Source organism: Pan troglodytes, chromosome 19 (genome assembly GCF_028858775.2).
Source record: "Pan troglodytes isolate AG18354 chromosome 19, NHGRI_mPanTro3-v2.0_pri, whole genome shotgun sequence".
NCBI classification, from domain to species: domain Eukaryota; kingdom Metazoa; phylum Chordata; class Mammalia; order Primates; family Hominidae; genus Pan; species Pan troglodytes.
The window spans coordinates 75,101,045-75,121,788 of NC_072417.2; the positions used below are offsets into that span (position 1 = coordinate 75,101,045).

The 20,744-nt window shown below is 38.5% G+C and overlaps 1 protein-coding gene across 3 annotated transcripts in view; it reads right to left on the reverse strand.

The window, feature by feature from the left end:
- The window catches only part of MED13 (mediator complex subunit 13), a 121,715-nt gene that overhangs the window by 4,677 nt on the left and 96,294 nt on the right, over positions 1–20,744 (reverse strand). For all 3 annotated transcript variants that reach the window (XM_016932681.4, XM_001138050.8, XM_063799123.1), the window contains 11 exons: positions 20,436–20,659; positions 18,863–19,052; positions 17,410–17,872; positions 15,160–15,379; positions 13,999–14,190; positions 13,279–13,502; positions 8,752–8,894; positions 8,092–8,250; positions 7,794–7,979; positions 5,373–5,521; positions 3,229–3,402 (listed from right to left, as the gene is read on the reverse strand). In XM_016932681.4, the coding sequence (XP_016788170.2) occupies positions 3,229–3,402; positions 5,373–5,521; positions 7,794–7,979; positions 8,092–8,250; positions 8,752–8,894; positions 13,279–13,502; positions 13,999–14,190; positions 15,160–15,379; positions 17,410–17,872; positions 18,863–19,052; positions 20,436–20,659 (2,324 nt within the window). The remainder of the gene's footprint in view (positions 1–3,228; positions 3,403–5,372; positions 5,522–7,793; positions 7,980–8,091; positions 8,251–8,751; positions 8,895–13,278; positions 13,503–13,998; positions 14,191–15,159; positions 15,380–17,409; positions 17,873–18,862; positions 19,053–20,435; positions 20,660–20,744) is intronic.

The window sequence follows — 20,744 nt, forward strand, 5'->3', positions numbered from 1 at the left end:
CCCAAAGTGCTGGGATTACATGCATGAGCCACTGCGCCTAGCCAGAAGTGATTTTTAAGTGCAAAACTTATTTTGAATCTATTTCCTTTTCTTTAGCTTTATTGTTTTTGAGACCATACAATAATCCTTAGAAAAAGAATTTCTAATTACCTGCTAAGTCTAATTTGCCTAGATGTGCAAAGTAAATGTTTAAGGAGGCACTAAATTGAGTAGTTAAACCTGAGTAGTCTGTCCTTAAGATATATGACACCCTTTATGACTACGCAGACATACCTAAGTCTAGCACTGAAAAAAGTAACAGGAATAAGCATAAGCAAATAGTTTGGTTACAGCACAATAAACCTTAAACAAGCTATCTTCGGTTGAACTGAGAACACTCTAAGTAATACAGTGCACAGATGCCTGCTTTGCCCGCTCAATTTCATAATAGAGGGTAGGTAAAAACTGGCACACTCATTTAGATATGGCAATGAATAGTGGGAGAAAGGAATAAACTACTCCACACTCCAATTAAATGAGTCATTTTGTTTATAAGTCAATATAGTATTAAAAAGCTATGATAAAACAATGGTGATGTTCACTGCAGTAACTCTTGGTAGATCTCATTCTGTACACTGTATAAGGCACTATTTTGTATTTAGGTGCTCTCTCCTCTGCAACTGCAATACATGTAGAAACTCATGTAGTACATTTAGGAATATAACCAAAAATAGCTATGTTTCAACTGTCTACAAACTCTTGATTTATGAAGTTATAAGCAAGTCTCACATTGCAAATCACTACAAATTTTTAAAATGTAATTAGTACCAGTACTCTATTCCCATGATAAAAAGGGATCTAGCTAACAACCCATTATATTTCCAAGCAAAGAGAAACAAACCAGGTGGCTTTACTGCCTACAGTATAAAACTAAAATGAGATATATGAAAAAAAAAAGTGAACAAAAAGTATGGTAAATTATGCCTTAGGTGGTAGTTCATAACCAGAAGTCCTAATCTTGTTACAATGTATCTAAGGGTGAATGCCCGCTTTATACTATCCTTTCTGCAAATAAATACTGAGTAGGAAAAGCTCTAGATAGTCCCTTGGACTTTTTGTAAAGTTGTGTTTCCTGAACACATCCCCTGAAACACTAAGATAATAAACTATTAACAGGTGTTAAATAATCCTTTCCTTGTGTATTAATAAGTTTGGGAAATGCTAGGTAAACTATCTTATTTACCTCTGTTTTTCAGAGACTTTAGTGTGCATACATGTATTATGACTAGAAAAGAGGACAGATAGCATGTGTAGCACCCTCCCAAAGGACCAAAGAATCCTTTGTTTTGTGGAGACACCAAAGACTACTAGTATATAGAAAATCCCTGACCTCAGGTGATCTGCCTGCCTCAGCCTCCCAAAGTGCTGGGTTTATAGGTGTGAGCCACTGCACCTGGCAGCAAGTATTTAAATTAGCATGACTTGTGGATTAAAAACAGTCAACTTCCGGTGGGTTTACATAAGAATAAGTGAGTCACATCTAAATTTGTTATTCTGGAACAATATTAGCAGCAGTAATAAATTCTGTATAGGGCTTTTATATCTCATTTTGTGACTTATCTCCACTTCATGTTACATTGCTTACTAACAAATTCGGTTTTGTTTTTTTGAGAGAGGGTCTCCTGTCACCTAGCTGGAGTGCAGTGGCATGATCATGGCTCACTGCAGCCTCAACCTCTTGTGCTCATGCGATCCTCCCTCCTGCCCCAGCTTTTCATGTTATTAGGACTATAGGCACATGCCACCATGCCTAATATTAAAAACTTTTTAGAGAGACAAAATTTCACTATGTTGTCCAGGCTGATCATGAACTCCTGGTCTCAAGTGATCCTCCTGCCTCGACCACCCAAAGTGCTGGGATTATAGGGGTGAATCGCTGTGCCCAGCCTGAGTTTGTTGTAATAAATCACTATGAATCTGAGAGTCTCATTATTGTATTTAAAAACCACTCAGTTTTTTTTAACACAGCAATCTACACACAGCTAGAAAAACTTTTTTAAGTAGTAAATGAAACTAAAAATCAAGTATTACAAAGATTATAAATCTTTTTTGTTTGTTTGTTTTGAGATGGAATCTCACTCTGTCACCCAGGCTGGAGTGCAGTGGCGCGATCTCCGCTCACTGCAACCTTTACCTCCCGGGTTCAAGTGATTCTCCTGCCTCAGTCTCCCAAATAGCTAATTTGCACGTGCCACCACGCCTGGCTAATTTTTTGTAGTTTTAGTAGAAACGGGGTCTCACCATGTTGGCCAGACTGGTCTCGAACTGCTGACTTTGTGATCCACCTGCCTCAGCCTCCCAAAGTGCTGGGATTACAGGCATGAGCCACTGCGCCCAGCCCAAGATTATAAATCTTTTATTCCCCAAAATAATGCAGCATAACAGCAGTGCAGTATGATGTAATTCAAAGAATAACATAATAATCATTAAAAGACCCAGGTTTCAGTCTTGAGTCTATTACCAATTTATGACTTTAAACAGGTGAGTTTTTCTGAACCTAAATATGCTCACCTAGAAAATGAGAAGGTTAGACAGAGGTAATATAAAGTTTCTCTCAGCTCTAAATTTCCATATATGCAGTTGAAACAGATTGAGCATCCCCAATTTGAAAAAATCCAAAAATGGAAACACTTCTGGTCCCAAGCATTTCGAATAAGGGATACTCAATCTACACTAACAACAAGGGTCCTAGGAGTTTGACTTAGGAATAAAGTTCTAAAAATATAAATTTAAAAACTAGTTGTTGTTGTTGTTGTTTTTTTTTGAGACAGAGTCTCAGATATTGTCACCCAGGCTGGAGTGAAGTGGTACGATCTCGGCTCACTGCAACCTCTGCCTCCCAGGTTCAAGCGATTCTCCTGCCTTAGCCTCCCGAGTAGCTGGGACTACAGGCGCCCGCCACCACACCTGGCTAATTCTTGTATTTTTAGTAGAGACGAGGTTTCGCCATGTTGGCCAGGCTGGTCTCAAACTCCTGACCTGATGTAATCTGCCTGCCTCGGCCTCTCAAAGTGCTGGCATTACAGGTGTGAGCCACCGTGCCTTCGTGATCTTGTTTAAAGAGTCACATATGGCAGTGCATTTAAGAACTTAGACAAGCTAAAAGACTTAAAAAAGCCACTTCTATATTTCTCAGGACTTAGGCTGTCAATCAGAATTATTTAGGAACTGGGACAGAAATGGCAATACCTTAAGAAAAAGGGGACACTGATATTGTGCTTGAGGACATGCTGACCAGAACCAGTCAGGTAATGGACCTGCTTTGGCAGTTGATACAAAGTAACCAAGGGCCAATGGTTGCTGAAGAATATTAGGTACTTCCTCATGAGGTTCTGTTGATAGTAGCCGATCAGTACTCTGACCCTTAAAAAGACAAAATTAAAAGTATATTAGTTCACTCAGTATAACTAAGTACCAGATATAAACACAGAATGGCTCATAGCAATCAGTCTCATTATCTTATGACATTGATTTAACAAAATACTGAAGGATATTGAAAAAAAACCAGTTTCTATGTACTTAGGAGTATTATAAGTAAAAGCATTAATAGAACATATTTTAAGGATTGCATTAAATGAACATGCCAACTGTTTAACAAGTCTATATTATTATGCCAAGCTCACGGGAAAGTTTGTAAAACTTCACAGATGAGTAAAAAATACAAAATTTTCAATGACATCTTTAACTTTTTTGCTAATATTCCTTTAAGTCCTGAAAACCACACCCCAATCAAAAGGTGGATTCAATTTAGCTTTGTTAATCTAGCACTATCTATAAAATGCAGTTAATAGTGTTGTGAAAATTATTATGGCAACATGAAGGGACAACTACCAAGTCACATGCATATCCTTTGGATTAGTTAATGTATTTCTTGGTATTTAAAAATAGATAAAATAAAAATAATATGCATGAAAACGTTCATTACATCTATAACAAAAAAAAACCTTACATGTCCAATATTTTGGGAAGGACATAAATTAGGGTATAGCAAAAATGTAATATTTAAAACCTCATTATACTTATTAAAAATTGCAATATAAACGTATGTGGAAAGAAGATAATTTGCTTAAAAGTAAAAATGGTTTTATTAAGGTGGTGGGATTACTGGTGCTTTTTGTTATACGTATTTCCTATCTAATTTCTTTGCAGTTACAAAAAGGAGGAAGGAATGCAAAGTAAGACTGGAAAGATCCTTCCTTACTTTAAAAGGGTAAATTTTATACCTATGCATACTACAATAATCAAATCACCAGTATATATAATTTCTTTTTTTTCTTTTTTTTTGAGATGGAGTCTCGCTCTGTCACTTAGGCTGGAATGCAGTGGTGCGATCTCGGCTCACTGCAAGCTCCACCTCCCGGGTTCACACCATTCTCCTGTCTCAGCCTCCTGAGTAGCTGGGAGTACAGACGCCTGCCACACCTGGCTAATTTTTGTATTTTTAGTAGAGATGGGGTTTCACTGTGTTAGCCAGGATGGTCTCAATCTCCTGACCTCGTGATCCGCCAGCCTCAGCCTCCCAAAGTGCTGGGATTACAGACGTGAGCCACCGCGCCCAGCCCAGTATATATAATTTCAAATAGAGAGGTGTTATTAACTGAAGCCCAGTTCGTTTTTACTTCAAATATAAGGACAAGACAGCCTGCTTCCATAACTGCTAAAGATAAAAAGGGGGAGTAGATGGTCAGTGTTTTATCTGGTCTTATGAGAAAATTAATATTTTTATTATATTCCTTGTCACAGCCCTGATATGAATGGCTGCTCTTAGAGTTATATATAGTGATTCTGAAAGATACTGTGATCCTACATCTGAGTAAAAAGCTATGGTGAACTGCCACAAAAACTACAAAAAAATGACTAATGCCAAATGGTCTAGAAAATACGGATTCAGGGAAAGTAGAGCCTTAGAGATTCTCTTAAAAATGTGCAATTCAAAGTACTGATGTCCATGATGTAGAAATGCATGAATGTACTGTTAATTAATCTCAACTCTTGCTAATTTCCAAGGAAAAATAGTATTGCATTTCATATATTAATCCATTACTAAGTTAAGGAATGGCAATTGGATGATCTCGGCTCACTACAACCTCTGCCTCCCAGGTTCAAGTGATTCTCTTGCCTCATCCTCCTGAGTAGCTGGGACTACAGGTGCGTGCCACCTTACCCGGCTATTTTTTACATTTTTAGTAGAGATGGGGTTTCACCATATTGGCCAGGCTGGTCTCAAACTCCTGACCTCGTGATCCACCTGCTTCGCCCTCCCAAACTGCCGGGATTTTAGGCGTAAGCCACTGCGCCCGGCCGAGAAAAACTAAAACTTGTAACACAGTTACCTTGCCCGCATCACCTCCATGGGGGTAATGAGATCCTGGAGAATGTACAGGAGAACCAGTTGGAGAAGCAGGAAGGATATTAATGATATCAGGGTCAAGATCATCTCCTGTGTCTAACAAATCAAAGATACCCATTCCATCTGCTCCATCTAAACAGGAGAAAGAAAATAAATTTAAAACTCCATTTTCCATATCCTATGGTCATTCACAGGAAAGGGTCAAAATAAATGAAATTTTAACCAAAATGGGTTAATTTAACCAACATTTACTGAGTGTCTACCATGTGCCAAGTATTGTGCTAAAAGCCGTACAAATAATTATGCATAAACAAGCATGTGGTAGTCTGAATAATGGCCCCCCAAAGATGTCCACATCCTAATCCCAGGAATCTAAGAATATGTTACCATAAAAGACTTTGCAGATGTGATCAAGCTAAGGATCTTGAGATGGGGAGATTATTCTGGATTATCCGGGTGGGTCCAATGTAATCACAGGGGTCCTAATAAGAGGGAGGCAGTAGGGTTAGAGCCAGTGAAGGAGATGTGATGACACTATACTGCTGGCATCCAGGATAGAGGAAGGGACCATGAGCCAAGGAATGCAAGTAGCCTGTAGAAACTGACAAAGGCAAGGAAACATTTTCCCTTAGGACCTCCAGAAAGTAATCAATCCTGCTGATATTTTGACTTTGGCCCAGTGAGATTGATTTTGGACTTCTGACTTCCAGAACTGTAAGATAAAATAAATGCGTGTTGTTTTAAGCCACTAAATGTGTAGTACTTTGTTAGAGCAGCAATAGGAAACTAATACAAAGCAAACACAGTACAAACGAAATGAAAATGTGTTTAAAGTGGGACTACAGTATTCCCCCTTATCCATGGGGAATATGTCCCAAGACCCACCCCCATACCCACATAGATTCCTGAAACCAAGGATAGTACCAAATCCTATATACTGGTTTTTCCTTTACGTACACACCTATGATGGAGTTTCAGTGATAAATTAGGTACAGTAAGAGATTAACAACGAGAATATTAGAACAATTATAGCAAGGTACTATAATAAAAGGTATGTGAATGTGGTCTCTCTCTCTCTCTCTCTTTCAAACTATCTTATTGTACTGTACCCATGGGCAACTGAAATCATGTAAAGCAAAACCAAAGATAAGGAGGATTACTGTATTTACGAATAATACCATGTTCTTTATTAAGTAAAATATTCGAGTTATTATATAACACACGAAAACAAGAGAGCATAATAACCATACTTGTGACTTTAGAGATGTGAGAGTTTTTAAGGTAGCTCAGAATAACAATAAAATCTTCTTTATTTTCTCTTCTACTAAAATGCAATCTATAAATTCACCTGGAAAAGCTACATCCCTACTTTGGCAGTTTATATAAATTACATTATTTTGGCAAATCAACATAAGAGATATATAAAATGAGTTCATGTACAGGTACCTCAAAAGCACAAGGGTAAACCTATACAAATATTTTGTGACCAACTATTGCCTTTTAAAATAAGTAAAGATGGCTGGGCATGGTGGCTCACGTTTATAATCCCCGCACTTTGGGAGGCCAAGGTGGGCGTATCACTTGAGGTCAGGAGTTTGAGACCAGCCTGGCCAACATGGTGAAACCCCATCTCTACCAAAAATACAAAAATTAGCCAGGCATGGTGGCATGCGCCTGCAATCCCAGCTACTCGAGAAGCTGAGGCACGAGCATCGCTTGAACCCAGGAGGTGAAGGCTACAGTAGGCTGAGATCGTACCACTGCACTCCAGCTTGGGAGACAGAGTGAATGAGACTCTGTCTCAAAAAATTTTTTAAAAGTAAAGATTTATGGGATAATTCACAGCACCAGTTCTGATATCAACAAGGTAAAAGAATGATTGTATTAGTTTCCTGTTGCCACTTTAATAAGTTACCACAAACTGTTGGCTTAAAAACAACACATATTTATTTTCTTACAGTTCTGGAGGCCAGAAGTCTGAAATCAGTTTCGTTGGACTGCAATCAGGATGTTGGCAAGGCTGAAAGGGATAATCTGTTTCCTTGTCTTTTTCAGAGTCTAGAACTATATTCTTTGGCTCATGGGTTCTTTCACCATCTTCAAAGTCAGCAACATAGCATCTTCTCCCTTTGACTTTGCTTCCCACTGTTTCCACCACATGGCTTTCTTCTCTTCTATGTAGTCAAACCTCCTTCTGCCTCCTTCTTATAAGAACACATGTTATCGCATTAAGGGCCCACCTGCGTAATTGAGGATAATCTCTCCATCTCAAGATCCTTAACTTATCACATCTGCAAAATCATTTTTTGGTAAAACAAGGTAACATTCACACGTTTCAGGTATTGGACATGAATTTATTTTGGGGGGTATTCTTCAGACTACCAAAATGGAACAAATTACCTACCATTGTTGGGATTGAAAGCTAAATCCAAATTTTCAGTGGTGTAAGTAGCTGAAGCTACTTGCACAGAAGCAGAAGTAGGAAACACAAGTATATGAGTACATGATGTATCCTGTGGGGTATTTAGCTGAGATGTCTGCATATTTAGAGTCGTGCTTCTTCCAAATACAGAACCAGTTGACACAGAATCTGAAAATGAAAGACATTTTTTCTTTTAATAAATGAAGAATAAATTGTATGTAATACTTAAAAACTTAACTGCATAAAGAATTAAATCTGATATAAACTAAAGATAGCTAACCTGGCATAATAACAAAAGAGCCTTGCGGCTCCATTGCCACCAAGCAAGCACTGAGAATGCTAGGGGAGTCTGCAGCAGATATACCACACATTCTACACATGTCTTTGAGCCTTTTACTTAGAGACTGCAAGTTTCGACGACTCAGCAAACAGCTCCAATCTGTGGGTATCAACAGTAAAAAACAAACAAACAAACAAAAAAAAACAAAGTAACAGCATTATTAATATCCTGTAGAACCAAGTTAAAGTTAAAATATAAAAATAGTTAATGGCTTTTAAATTAGTGTATTCCTCAAACACGAGTCATCATCAAGCCAAAATTCTTACTGCTGATGCTACTGAACATTCTTTATCCCCCTAATATTAGGATACACCAAATTTAATTGGTATCTGCTCAACAGAGGATGAGTTAAATAACAATCAGAAAGTGGAAAAAACAGAAAACAATTAAGAACAGCAGTAATAAGACTGATATTAAAGTTAAAATAAGAGTAAAATGTCTTTTTAAAATTTGAATTAAGCCATTTGTGGCCTAGACATATGTGGTTCCTTATTTGATAACCTTTGCATTTTATTCAACATATATACCTAGACGTGGTCAGAACTGTGTGTGAATTTACATAAAACGGAAATATAAATACTAATAAAAGCACAATTTTACCTTTCAATTCTCCATGACCAATCCTTCCTAGACGACCAATTACAACTCTCCATGGCAATGAACTCATTTGTACAAGTCCTAAGCACCACTCCCAAAGTTTCTGTAGACCAAATTTTCTAGCAGAACTTTTTTTCCGACGAGCCCTATTGTATGAATAAAGAGAGTGTCATAAATATTTCTAAAATTTATATGATTTTGCTGTTGTTGTTTTTTTGAGATGGAGTCTCACTCTGTCGCCCAGGCTGGATGGAGTGCAGTGGTGCGATCTCGGCTCACTGCAACCTCCACCTTCACGGGTTTAAGCGATTCTCCTGCCTCAGCCTCATGAATAGCTACAACTACAGGTGTGTGCCACCACACCCAGCTAATTTTTTGTATTTTTAGTAGAGACGGGGTTTCACCGCGTTAGCCAGGATGGTCTCGAGCTCCTGACCTCGTGATCTGCCTGCCTCATCCCCTTAAAGTGCTGGATTACAGGTGTGAGCCACCGTGCCATCCCGACATTTTAAGAGAGCTCAAATTTGTGAAAAACAGATCTCCTTAATTTTAGTGCTTCACAAAACCTTTACGTTAAGTCCTAAGCGAGAATATTCATAAAATCATAGGTTTGGCATGTGAGTTTGCTTTTCTATTTCACATTATAATATATAAATTTTTTTAAAAATTTGTCTATAAAACACCTCAATTCATCAGCAATACTGCTCTACGCCAGGGATTTTTTGTTTTTTTGATGGAGTCTCACTCTGTCGCCCAGGCTGGAGTGCAGTGGCACAATCTCGGCTCACTGCAACCTCTGCCTCCCGGGCTCAAGTGATTCTCCTGCCTCAGCCTTCCGAGCAGCTGAGATTACAGGCACACACCACCACGTCTAGCTAATTTTTGTATTTTTAGCAGAGAGGGGGTTTCACCATGTTGGCCAGGCTGGTCTCAACTCCCGACCACAGGTGATCCTGTCTCAGCATCCCAAAGTGTTGAGATTACAGACATGAGCCACTGCGCCTGGCCCAGTAAACTTTTTTTTTTTTTTTGAGACGGAGTCTTGCTCTGTCGCCTAGGCTAGAGTACAGTGGCATGACCTCTGCTCACTGCAACCTCCGCCTCCTGGGTTCAACTGATTCTCCTGCCTCAGCTTCCCGAGTAGCTGGGATTACAGGCGCCCGCCACCACACCTGGCTAATTTTTGTATTTTTAGTAGAGATGGGGTTTCACTATCTTGGCCAGGCTGGTCTAGAACTCCTGACCTCGTGATCCGCCCGCCTTGGCCTCACAAAGTGCTAGGATTACAGGTGTGAGCCACCCTGCTTGACCCAGCAAACTTTTTTTAAAGAGCCAATACTTCAAACGGAAATAGCCAGATTTGGTCCATGGGCTGCAGTAAGCAATCCCTGTTCTATACTATAAGTTGAAGACTGACCAAAACACCACACTTCTCAGTCCAAACAACATTGTTACATGTTTTCTGCATACATGTCCTTCACTAGCCAAATATGCGACATAAGCACTCTTTGGCTGAGCAACAGTGGCTATTACTTTTTTTTCTTTTGAGACGGAGTCTCACTCTGTCACTCAGGCTGGAGTGCAGTGGTGCGATCTCGGCTCACTGCAAGTTCCGCCTCCTGATTTCACGCCATTCTCCTGCCTCAGCCTCCCGAGTAGCTGGGACTACAGGCGCCCGCCACTACGCCCAGCTAATGTTTTGTATTTTTAGTAGAGATGGGGTTTCACCGTGTTAGCCAGGATGGTCTCGATCTCCTGACCTCGTGATCCGCCCGCCTCGGCCTCCCAAAGTGCTGGGATTACAGGCGTGAGCCACCACGCCCAGCTGGCTATTACTTATTATTTTTTTGAGACGGAGTCTAACTCTATCACCCAGGCTAGAGTGCAATGGTATGGCCTCGGCTCATGGCAATTTCCACCTCCTGGGTTCAAGCTATTCTCCCGCCTCAGCCTCCTGAGTAGCTCGGACTACAGGCGCGTGCGACCACACCCCGCTAATTTTTGTTTTTTGGTTATTTTTGAGACAGAGTCTCGCTCTGTTGCCAGGCTGGAGTGCAGTGGTGTGATCTCGGCTCACTGCAACCTTCGCCTCCTGGGTTCAAGGGATTCTCCTGCCTCAGCCTCCCAAGTAGCTGGGACTACAGGCGTGTGCGACCACACCCAGCTAATTTTTGTATTTTTAGTAGAGACGGGGTTTCAGCATGTTGGCCAGGATGGTCTTGATCTCTTGACCTCGTGATCTGCCCACCTTGGCCTCCCAAAGTGCTGGGATTACAGGCGTGAGCCACCATGCGAGGCCTAATTTTTGTATTTTTAGTATAGATGGGGTTTCACTACGTTGGCCAGGCTGGTCTCAAACTCCTGACCTCAGGTGATCCGCCCGCCTTGCCCTCCCAAAGTGTTGGGATTACAGGCATAAGCAACCGTGCCCAGCCAACAGTGGCTATGACTTACTGAGCACTTACTATGTACCATCCATTGTGCCCAATCAATTTACATGTAATACCTCATTTCATCCTAACAACTCTATGAGACAAATAAAATTATCCTCTAGACTTTACAGATAAGTAAGCTGTATCTCAGCTGCATAAGGGTAGTTTTTCCAAGGTCAGTAGTGGCAGGTTTGGGATTTGAGCCCAGGTCTCTCTGACTCCATCACTGCCCCTCTTTTTTTTTTTTCTTTAAGACAGACTTTCGCTCTTGATGCCCAGGCTAGAGTGCAATAATAGCACAATCTCGGCTCACTGCAACCTCCGCCTCCTGGGTTCAAGTGATTCTCCTGCCTCAGCCTCCCAAGTAGCTGGGATTAAAGGCATATGCCACCATGCCTGGCTAATTTTTTTGTATTTTTAGTATTTTTAGTAGAGTCAGGGTTTCACCATGTCAGTCAGGCTGGTCTCGAACTCCTGACCTCAGGTGATCCACCTGCCTTGGCCTCCAAAGTGCTGAGATTAGAGGCATGAGTCACCATGCCCAGCCCCATCATTGCCCCTCTTAACCATTATCTCACTTCTACTTTATCAAGGTAGTAAAATGATAATACTATTTTGATAATGAAAAGGGTGGTATTTTTTTTCTCTACTTTCTCATACTTCACAGATTAGCATATTCTTTCCCGAGTTCACTTAATCAGTATAAATATCCAATTAAAAAAATCAAAATTGTATCAAGGAAATAAGATACGAAGCACTGTTCTAAGGTTTATAATATAAAGCTTAACATACTTGTTAATGTTTATAATCAATAATATAAAATTAATGTTTCTATCTTCTGCTTCCCCAGCACCATTAAAGACCTAATAATCATTAGATATTTCTGCATATATTTAACTTCTCACCTAAAAAACAGGCTTTTATATAATAAGGAAGAAAATAAACAATAGAACCCAAATCTTTTTTTTTTTTTTTTTTGAGACAGGTTCTTACTCTGTCACCCATGTTGAAGTGCAGTGGCGCAATCTCAGCTCACTGCAGCCTCGACTTCCTGGGCTCAAGTGATCCTTCTGCCTCAGTCTCCCGAGTAGCTGTGACTACAGGTGGGCCACTACGCCCAGCTAATATTTGTATTTTTGTAGAGACGGGGTTTCGCCATGTTGCCCAGGCTGGTCTCGAACTCCTGGACTCAAGTGATCCGCCTTGTCTCAGCCTCCCAAAGTGCTGGGATTACAAGCATGAGCCACCACGTCTGGCCAGAACCCAAATCTTAAAACTAAAAATCATTTCACGAATTTGCTTTTCAGGTTCTCCTGTATAGCGTTCACTAGCCTTGAAAACATGTTTCAAGTCTCTACTAAAGGCTTGAAATGTTTATTAAGTGATAACTCAAAACGAGGCTCACTTGTTGTGACCTATTAGTTATATCCTTCGTAAATAACTGGGCGTGATATTTACTGCCAAGAATTCTAAAATGGTCATCATATTCTGAAGACATCCAAACTTTTTTTTTTTTTGAGACAGAGTCTCATTCTTGTCACTCAGGCTGGAATGCAATGGTGTGATCTTGGCTCACTGCAACCTCCGCCTCCCAGAGATTCAAGTGATTCTCCTGCCTCAGCCTCCTGAGTAGCTGGGATTATAGGCACCCACCACCACACCCGGCTACATCCTAACATTTAAATGATAAAATTTTAAATCGCCAATTTTAGTAAATGAAGTTAACTTACTCAGTTTATTAGGGGCTATATCTTAGATGGTACATGAGAAAAGTTTAAATGTTCTATAGATGCTTTACTAGACCATTTTTTTACATCTTTCAAAAATGTTCAGCTAAAATAATTGCCTCAAGCTTTATGACACAGAAGTTAGTGACCTTAATCTTTTTTGTTCATATAATAGATTAATCAAAATTATTTTTAATTATCTTAGTTATACAATATAAACATTCACTAAAGAAAAAAGTAAAAAGCACCTACAACCCCACATCTTAATATTTTAATATATATAAAACCTTCAAACTGGTTTTCTATTCATTAAAAATGAAACAAAATGTTACAAATGGAATGATATGATATATTTAGGGAAATGCAAATACCTATTTGGAACATCGATGTTAATGATACAAGTTTCTAAAAGTTCTCCATATAGATCTGTGCAAGATGCAAGAATCCACCTTTGATCATGTGATAAACAGTATCCCACAAAAAGAACATTATATTTCTGTCCAGCTTCTCCAAATGTTTCTCCTAGCTCTGTCTGTTTGTCCTTCACTGGAGCCAGAATAAAAGGAGGTGCATAAAGTCGAATACACTCTGGTCTCTATAAAATAAAAAATTAAGGTATTATCATACTATACAATCTTAGAGAAATATTGCATTTAAAATGTAATTCTTATCTACCCAATTATAAGATAATTGGAAAATGACAGCTAAGCCAAAAATTGCACTTAGTTTTGCATAGTATCATAAAAATGTTGGCAGGGCACGGTGGCTCGTGCCTGTAATCCCAGCACTTTGGGAAGCACAGGTGGGCGATCACCTGAGGTCAGGAGTTCGAGACCAACCTGGCCAACATGGTGAAACTCCTCCCACACACAAAATTAGCTGGGCAAGGTGGTGCATGCCTGTAATCCCAGCTACTCAGGAGGCTGAGGCAGGAGAATCGCTTGAACCCAGGAGGCAGAGGTTGTGGTGAGCTGAGATTGCCCCACTGCACTCCAGCCTGGGTGACAAAGCAAGGCTCCATCTCAAAAAAAAAAAAAAAAAAAAAGGTATGTACAGTCATTGAACTTCGGTCATGAAAAACATATACTTACATCAGGACTTCTAAGGGCAGTTTCCATGGCTAAACCTGGACCAAAGCCAGTCAATGTTTTCACATTGGTTGATGTTGGAAGTGGCCTCCGACACTGGGTAAAGGCCGAAAAAGCCAGGGATTTTAAATGCTGGGGATAGATTTCTCTATCTTCATGCTTCACAGGTTGCAACAGGTACTGACAAGGAATAATCTAAGAAGTATAGGCAAATATTACAAATGTTAAACTTCCAAAAGAGAATAACAGGAACTGTGGGTCTAAAACTCTAAAAACTTTTTACTAGAAAATTTAAACAAAACCTAATTTAAATGAAAATTTAACGATTGTTTTCTTATCTATTATGTAGGCTTTTAATAAGTAGCCAATTTTACCAATGGCTTCTGAACTAAAGGACTATTTAAAACCTATAAAACTTTCTGGCCAGGTGTGGTGGCTCACACCTGTAATCCCAGCACTTTGGGAGGCCGAGGTGGACAGATCACGAGGTCAAGAGATAGAGACCATCCTGGCCAACATGGTGAAACCCTGTCTCTACTAAAAACACAAAAATGAGCTGGGTGTGGTGGCATGCGCCTGTAGTCCCAGCTACTCAGGAGGCTGAGGCAGGAGAATCGCTTGAACCTGGGAGCTGGAGGTTGCAGTGAGCCGAGATCATGCCACTGCACTCCAGTCTGGCGACAGAGCGAGACTCTGTCTCAAAAAAAAAACAACAACAAAAAACTGTAAAATTTTCTATATAACAATTATATTAATGCCATTGACTAGTCCTGTTGAAGTCTATAAAATAAATTCAAAATTTCTTCTAACAACTTAATATGGTTAATTGCTTTCTCCTTTTCTTGCAACCTGTCTTGTTTAGGTACATGCTACATTTTTCTATTTAGGCTCATGAATTTAAAAATTGGCTTATAAAAGTAACACAGGAGAAACATTTAATGTACTTAATGGAATTTTTTTATTCTGTATTATTACTGCCATATGACTATAAAGTTTATCTTTTATAAATTCTCTAAGATTTATATTATGATATTAAAGTAAAATCAATATAATAGAACTTGGCTTTTAGATAATCAATTTGAATACAGAAAAGTAGTATCTGAAACTTCTGACAACATTAAACTGTTTTACATAATTTTAACTCACAACATCTATCACTCTTACCTGTACAGAAACAGTACTCTTGATATGAGGAGGAAGAGTCTGGACCATTTCTAGAAAGCATCGAAGTAGCCCCAATGTCCACACACTAGAAGAGTTAGTGCTCTCGTCTGTATTTTCGTATGTAAAAGGATCAATTATATAAACAACAATTGCAGGTGGATACGTGACTGCATGTGAATCACCATCTGTGGGGATTCCCACTTTATCCCGATCCATCGTGCTAAAATTTAAGGTAGAAATGAGACAAAAAGTTGTATTGTATATGCTTGGGGTAGCATCTAAGCAGGTTCTTAATATCCCCCTCCTCCCTCTTTTTTGGTGAAAGGTGTCAGAAAGCCTCTCTAAAAATGAAGGACATTTCTTTCTCGCCAAAATGAACCATAAACATTGTACATACAATTTCACAGTGTATAAAGACACTTGCCTTAAGAGGTCTTGCCTTAAATTTACCAAAAAACAAAAAAAAAAGAAAGAAAGGAAAAAAAAAAAGAAAAAAAGAATTCTTAAAACCATAGGGTATTAGATACAAAAGATGGCTTAGAGTTTAAGGGATAAAACTGAGACAAAGATAGGTCTCTTTGTCTGAGGCTATCTCAAATAGCTTCCCAAATTTATAAAGGTGGCTACAGGTAGAGCTAGGCCAGAAAGAAACCACGTTTCCAGACTTATTCAATGTTCTAGTACATTTTCAGACTCTCTCTCTCTATATATGTGTATATATATATCTTTGTTTTGAGATGGGAGTCTCACTATGTTGACCAGGTTGGTCTTGAACTCTTGGTCTCAAGCAATCTTCCTGCCTTAGCCTCTCAAAGTGCTAGGATTACAGGCATGAGCCACTTCACCTGGTCCCATTTTTAGACTATATACATTTATTTCATACTTTACAGCTTCAATGGTGTACAAGTTTCATTCTTTGATGGGTGATTTGATTTTTTTACACTTCAAATCTATTCATATGTTCAAGATGAGTGTATCAATCTCGATAATGGTTTGTTTTTACCCACATATGAGTATAATTTTGGGCACAACTGCATCCTGGGTAGCTGACAGATATAATTAAGCTCTGGCCAACTTGGCCTATAAATCAAAAGGGAAGATCAAAACCTTCATCAAAAAAGGAATGAGAGCTGTCATAATCATTCTTGTCACTATAAATAACTTGGAATCACTGTGTAAAGTACTTAATGTATATTATATCATATTACTCTCATCTTACAGATAAGAAAACATGCTCAGAAAGTTAGAGTTTCCCTGAAGTCACAAAGCAGGTAAATGGCAGAGCTGAGATTCAAACTTCAGTACAACTCTAAAGCCTCTGAATAGAGTGGGTCAATAGTGACTTCTCAATCACCAGAGTGATTTGCACAGGTAAATCTACTTGACAATTATGCCACAGAAGACTCAAATGTCATATGGGTATCTGGACTATATGGTTTTCAAGCTCTTAATTCCCACCCTCAGATTCTAGAATTCTATGATACTTTATGAAGTAAAGTCCTCATTATAATTTTATACATAAAATATTCAACACTAGTCCGGGTGCGATAGCTCATGCCTGTAATCCCAGCACTTTGGGAGGCTGAGGCAGGCAGATTGCTGAGTCCAAGAGTTCCAGACCAGCCAGGGCAACAGGGTGAAACCACATCTCTACAAAAAAGTAGCTGGGCATGGTGGTGCACGCCTGTAAGTCCCAGCTACTCAGGAGGCTGAGGTGGGAGGATCACCTGAGCCCAGGAGGTCGAGGCTGCACTGAGCCGTGATCACGCCACTATACTCCAGCCTGGGTGACAGAGTGAGACCTTGTCTTAAAAAAAGATACAAACTAAAATTTCAAGACTAAGATAAAAAAGCACTTTATGCTCATTCAAAATGTCTTATTTAGAAAAAAAGCAGCATGGCTGGGCGTGGTGGCTCACGTCTGTAATCCCAGCACTTTGGGAAGCCATGGTGGGCGGATCACCTGAGGTCAGAAGTTTGAGACCAGCCTGGTCAACATGGCAAAACCCTGTCTCTACTAAAAATACAAAAATTAGCCAGGCGTGGTGGCACATGACTGTAATTCCAGCTACTAGGGAGGCTGAGGGAGGAGAATCACTTGAACCCGGGAGGCAGAGGTTGCAGTGAGTGCAGATCCCGCCACTGCAGTACAGCCTGGGCAAAAGAGTGAGACTGTGTCTCAAGAAAAAAAAGAAAGAAGCAGCATCATAGTTTTTATATTTCTGCAAAAATCAGTATTTTTAAAGGTACCTTTCAGACACATCAGGATGCGGCTGAGTGGGAAGTGAAGATGATTCTCCAGAAATCCCAGCTGTCTGTAGAGCTGATGTCTGTTGCCCTCCTAGCTGACCACTCTGAACTGTATTTGCTTGTGTAGACATGGATCCTGCAGCATTACTATTCATACTGCCAAAGGGTGGAAACGAAGGTAGTTTATTTGATGATACTCCACTATTCAAGTTGGAGGATGATGAAGATGAAGTTGAAGCTGTGGTCAAAGTTGAATTAGCTGTGGCAACTGAAGTAGATATGGCAACACCTGAAGTCACTGTCATAGTGCTGCTCACTGCAGATGCTAAGGTGGCAGATGGAGTATTAGCATTTCCAGTATTTGTCATCTGAGGTGGAGTAATCAAAGACTGACTTGTAGGGGCAACTAAATTTGGCTGGGAAAGTAGAGAGCTGTCCAATGGCAGGGAAGCAAGATAAGGACCTAAAGAATAAAAACAGGTACGAAATTTAATTCTTTATTTCACTGACTGGTTTTTTAAAAATTCTACTGTGTAAACAGAATCATAATCAAGTTGATGTTTTCTTGGTAATTATAGCCCCGAAATTGCTTGCTAATGGTGTGACCTACACTTGCTTTCTATTTTCCCCTAGAGACTGAAGAAACATATTTAAAATGGAATTGAAAAAGCCAGAATTTTCACTCAAAATTAAAGAAATGATTACTATGAAAGTGTAACAAAATTCTAAGTATAATTAAATGTAAAAAAGGTATCTAGCAATATTCATCAAACTATTCAAAGGGTTTCTAAATCACAAATCAAATATTGACTACATTGACAGCTAATTAAAACATAAAATGGTACAATGTTATCATGGGGTTCAAATTATAGGAATGTCTAATGAGATTCAATATTTTGGTTCTGCATCTCTTTGGATTAAGTCTAAAGGAAGTCCACTGATCTTTATTTTCAAGAGTATTTATAAGCAATACAGTTGGGCACGGGTAGAATGAAAGAAAAAAAGTATGTAACAAGCAAGTCTTAAACAGCTGTCGTTTTCTTAGCTACAACAAAGAACTATTTCTTGGTTTGGTAGAGATTAACTATAAATTATTTTATCTCTAAACTGTAACAAATGAAGAATCTTCATGTTATTAAAACATCAGACCCTACAGAGGCAACAGAAAATTTATTTATAACCCATAATTTCTTCCTACCTGATGGGATCCCTCATTAGGGATCAGCAAACTTGTTCTGTAAAGGGTCAGATAATAAATATTTTTGTCTTTGCAGCCACACAGTCTCTATCAAAACTACTCAGCTCCAATGTTGTAGCACAAAAGCAGCCAGAGAAAATACATAAATAAATGAGGATGGCTGTGTTCCAATAAAATTTTATCTACAAAAACAGCTGGTGGAGCAGGCCACATTTTGCTAACACCAGCCTTATACAATAAATACAAATTCAATACCTAGGTCATATCTGCAGACTTGTGCATAAAGCTTGAGTTTAGAAAATGCTTCATTGTTACCATCAGCTGCCTGAGAAAACCATTCTGCTACCAACTTTTCTGATAGTTTCTTTGATGCAGTAGATCCAACTCTCATGATCCCATCTGTTAACAGTCGAGAAATAGGTCTATGTTGACCTAATCGACAGGACTACAAATATACATACAGAAAGCAGAATTAGTAAATTTATTATTGTATTTAGATACACATTATAAAACCAACCATGAAAGCTACTTAAAATAAGCTTAACCATTTGCAATTAACAGTTATGATAAAAATATCAAGGGTGTTTTTAGAAGTAGGCCAAAAAAATAAACATATCAAGGGTGAAATGGTGCCATAGGTCTTTTTCATTTTTACATTAGAAATTCATTAATTTTTTTTCAAAATTAAAATATCTCTAATGAAAAAACACCTAAATAACAATAGTACTAGAACCATTTGGTTTGAATAAAAGCTTGCAGAATGCAGACATAAGTGAGCATAAAAATGCAGTCATTTTAGGTATACATTAACACCAATTAATGAATTATGAATACAAATATCCCTAAATCAAAGCAAAATAAAAATTGGTATACAAATATATTTATATACCTTCTCCCTCTAGTTCTGTGAGTCACTGATTTTTGTTATTAGAAGCCCAATGTTAAATAAATTTAAAACATTGGATTAAGCAAACTTAGAAGAGTTCTTTACTGTAAGAATTTCAAAGCCTTTAAAAACCTAATATGAATTGTAAATCTCTAAAAGGTAATATAATATACAATGTTTCCCCAAGCCTATTTAACTATGGAACTTTTTCTCTGAGAGGATTTTACCGGACTGATATTCCAAATAACACCCTTTGGGAAATGTTTATTTATTAAAAACACACTACAAATACCTTGTAATTATGTGGAAAATTTTAAAAGGAAGCTAAACTAACATACACTAACATTCAGATTGTATAAGGAATCAAAATTTAAAGACTAAATTTCGAAGCCTTTGTGGAAAAAGGAGGGAATAATAAAGTAAGACTTTATGTCCCATAACACTTATAATTTACAATTATTGCGCCTGGTGATGGATATGTGAGAATTATAACTTAAAAGAAGAGGCAAGAATTTCAGACCTGAAATTGACCATAGTGATATCTAGCATAGATTTATTTTATATATGAGGAAAGTGAGGCCTAGTGTCACTACCTGAAATCCTAGAGAATAAAGACTAGAATTTTTGTAAATGTAACTTTTTTCCTGGCTATTTAACATTGTTACCCTTTGTTTTAGAAAAAGCCACATTAAAAGGGATATATATCTATATGCCCTCAATGTTTCTTCCTCCTATAGGGGGATAGCCACTCTGACCCACGGCATACACATCTAACAGACTGGGTCAAACTCAGCAAAGAATGTAACTGGCTAGTATGAGAAATAAACATCTAATCTGACATCATCACTGTGTCCCAATCAACTGAACTGCCCAGTATGCTGTATATACAACAATACAAATCGTAAGGTAGTTTTAAAATGTCATCTCTTTTTAAACACCTACCTCATATATTGCAGTAAGATCTCTAAAAAAGCTTTTTGCTCCATTTAACAAGGCTTCATTTTCTGGACACAGTACAACATAGGCTATATCTCTTTGAGATCCATAGGGTTCCAGCATAAGTCTCTCCCAATAAGGAAGAGCAAATGGAGAAAGCACCAGATAATCATAATCATAACCCAACAAAAATGTGGGGATTGGCAGTGGTTCTGGGGATTCATCAGTTCCTAAATAAGAAAGATGTATTTTAAGAAAACACTTAAAAACAAGACATGTCTCCTTTTTATTTATTTATTTATTTATTTATTTATT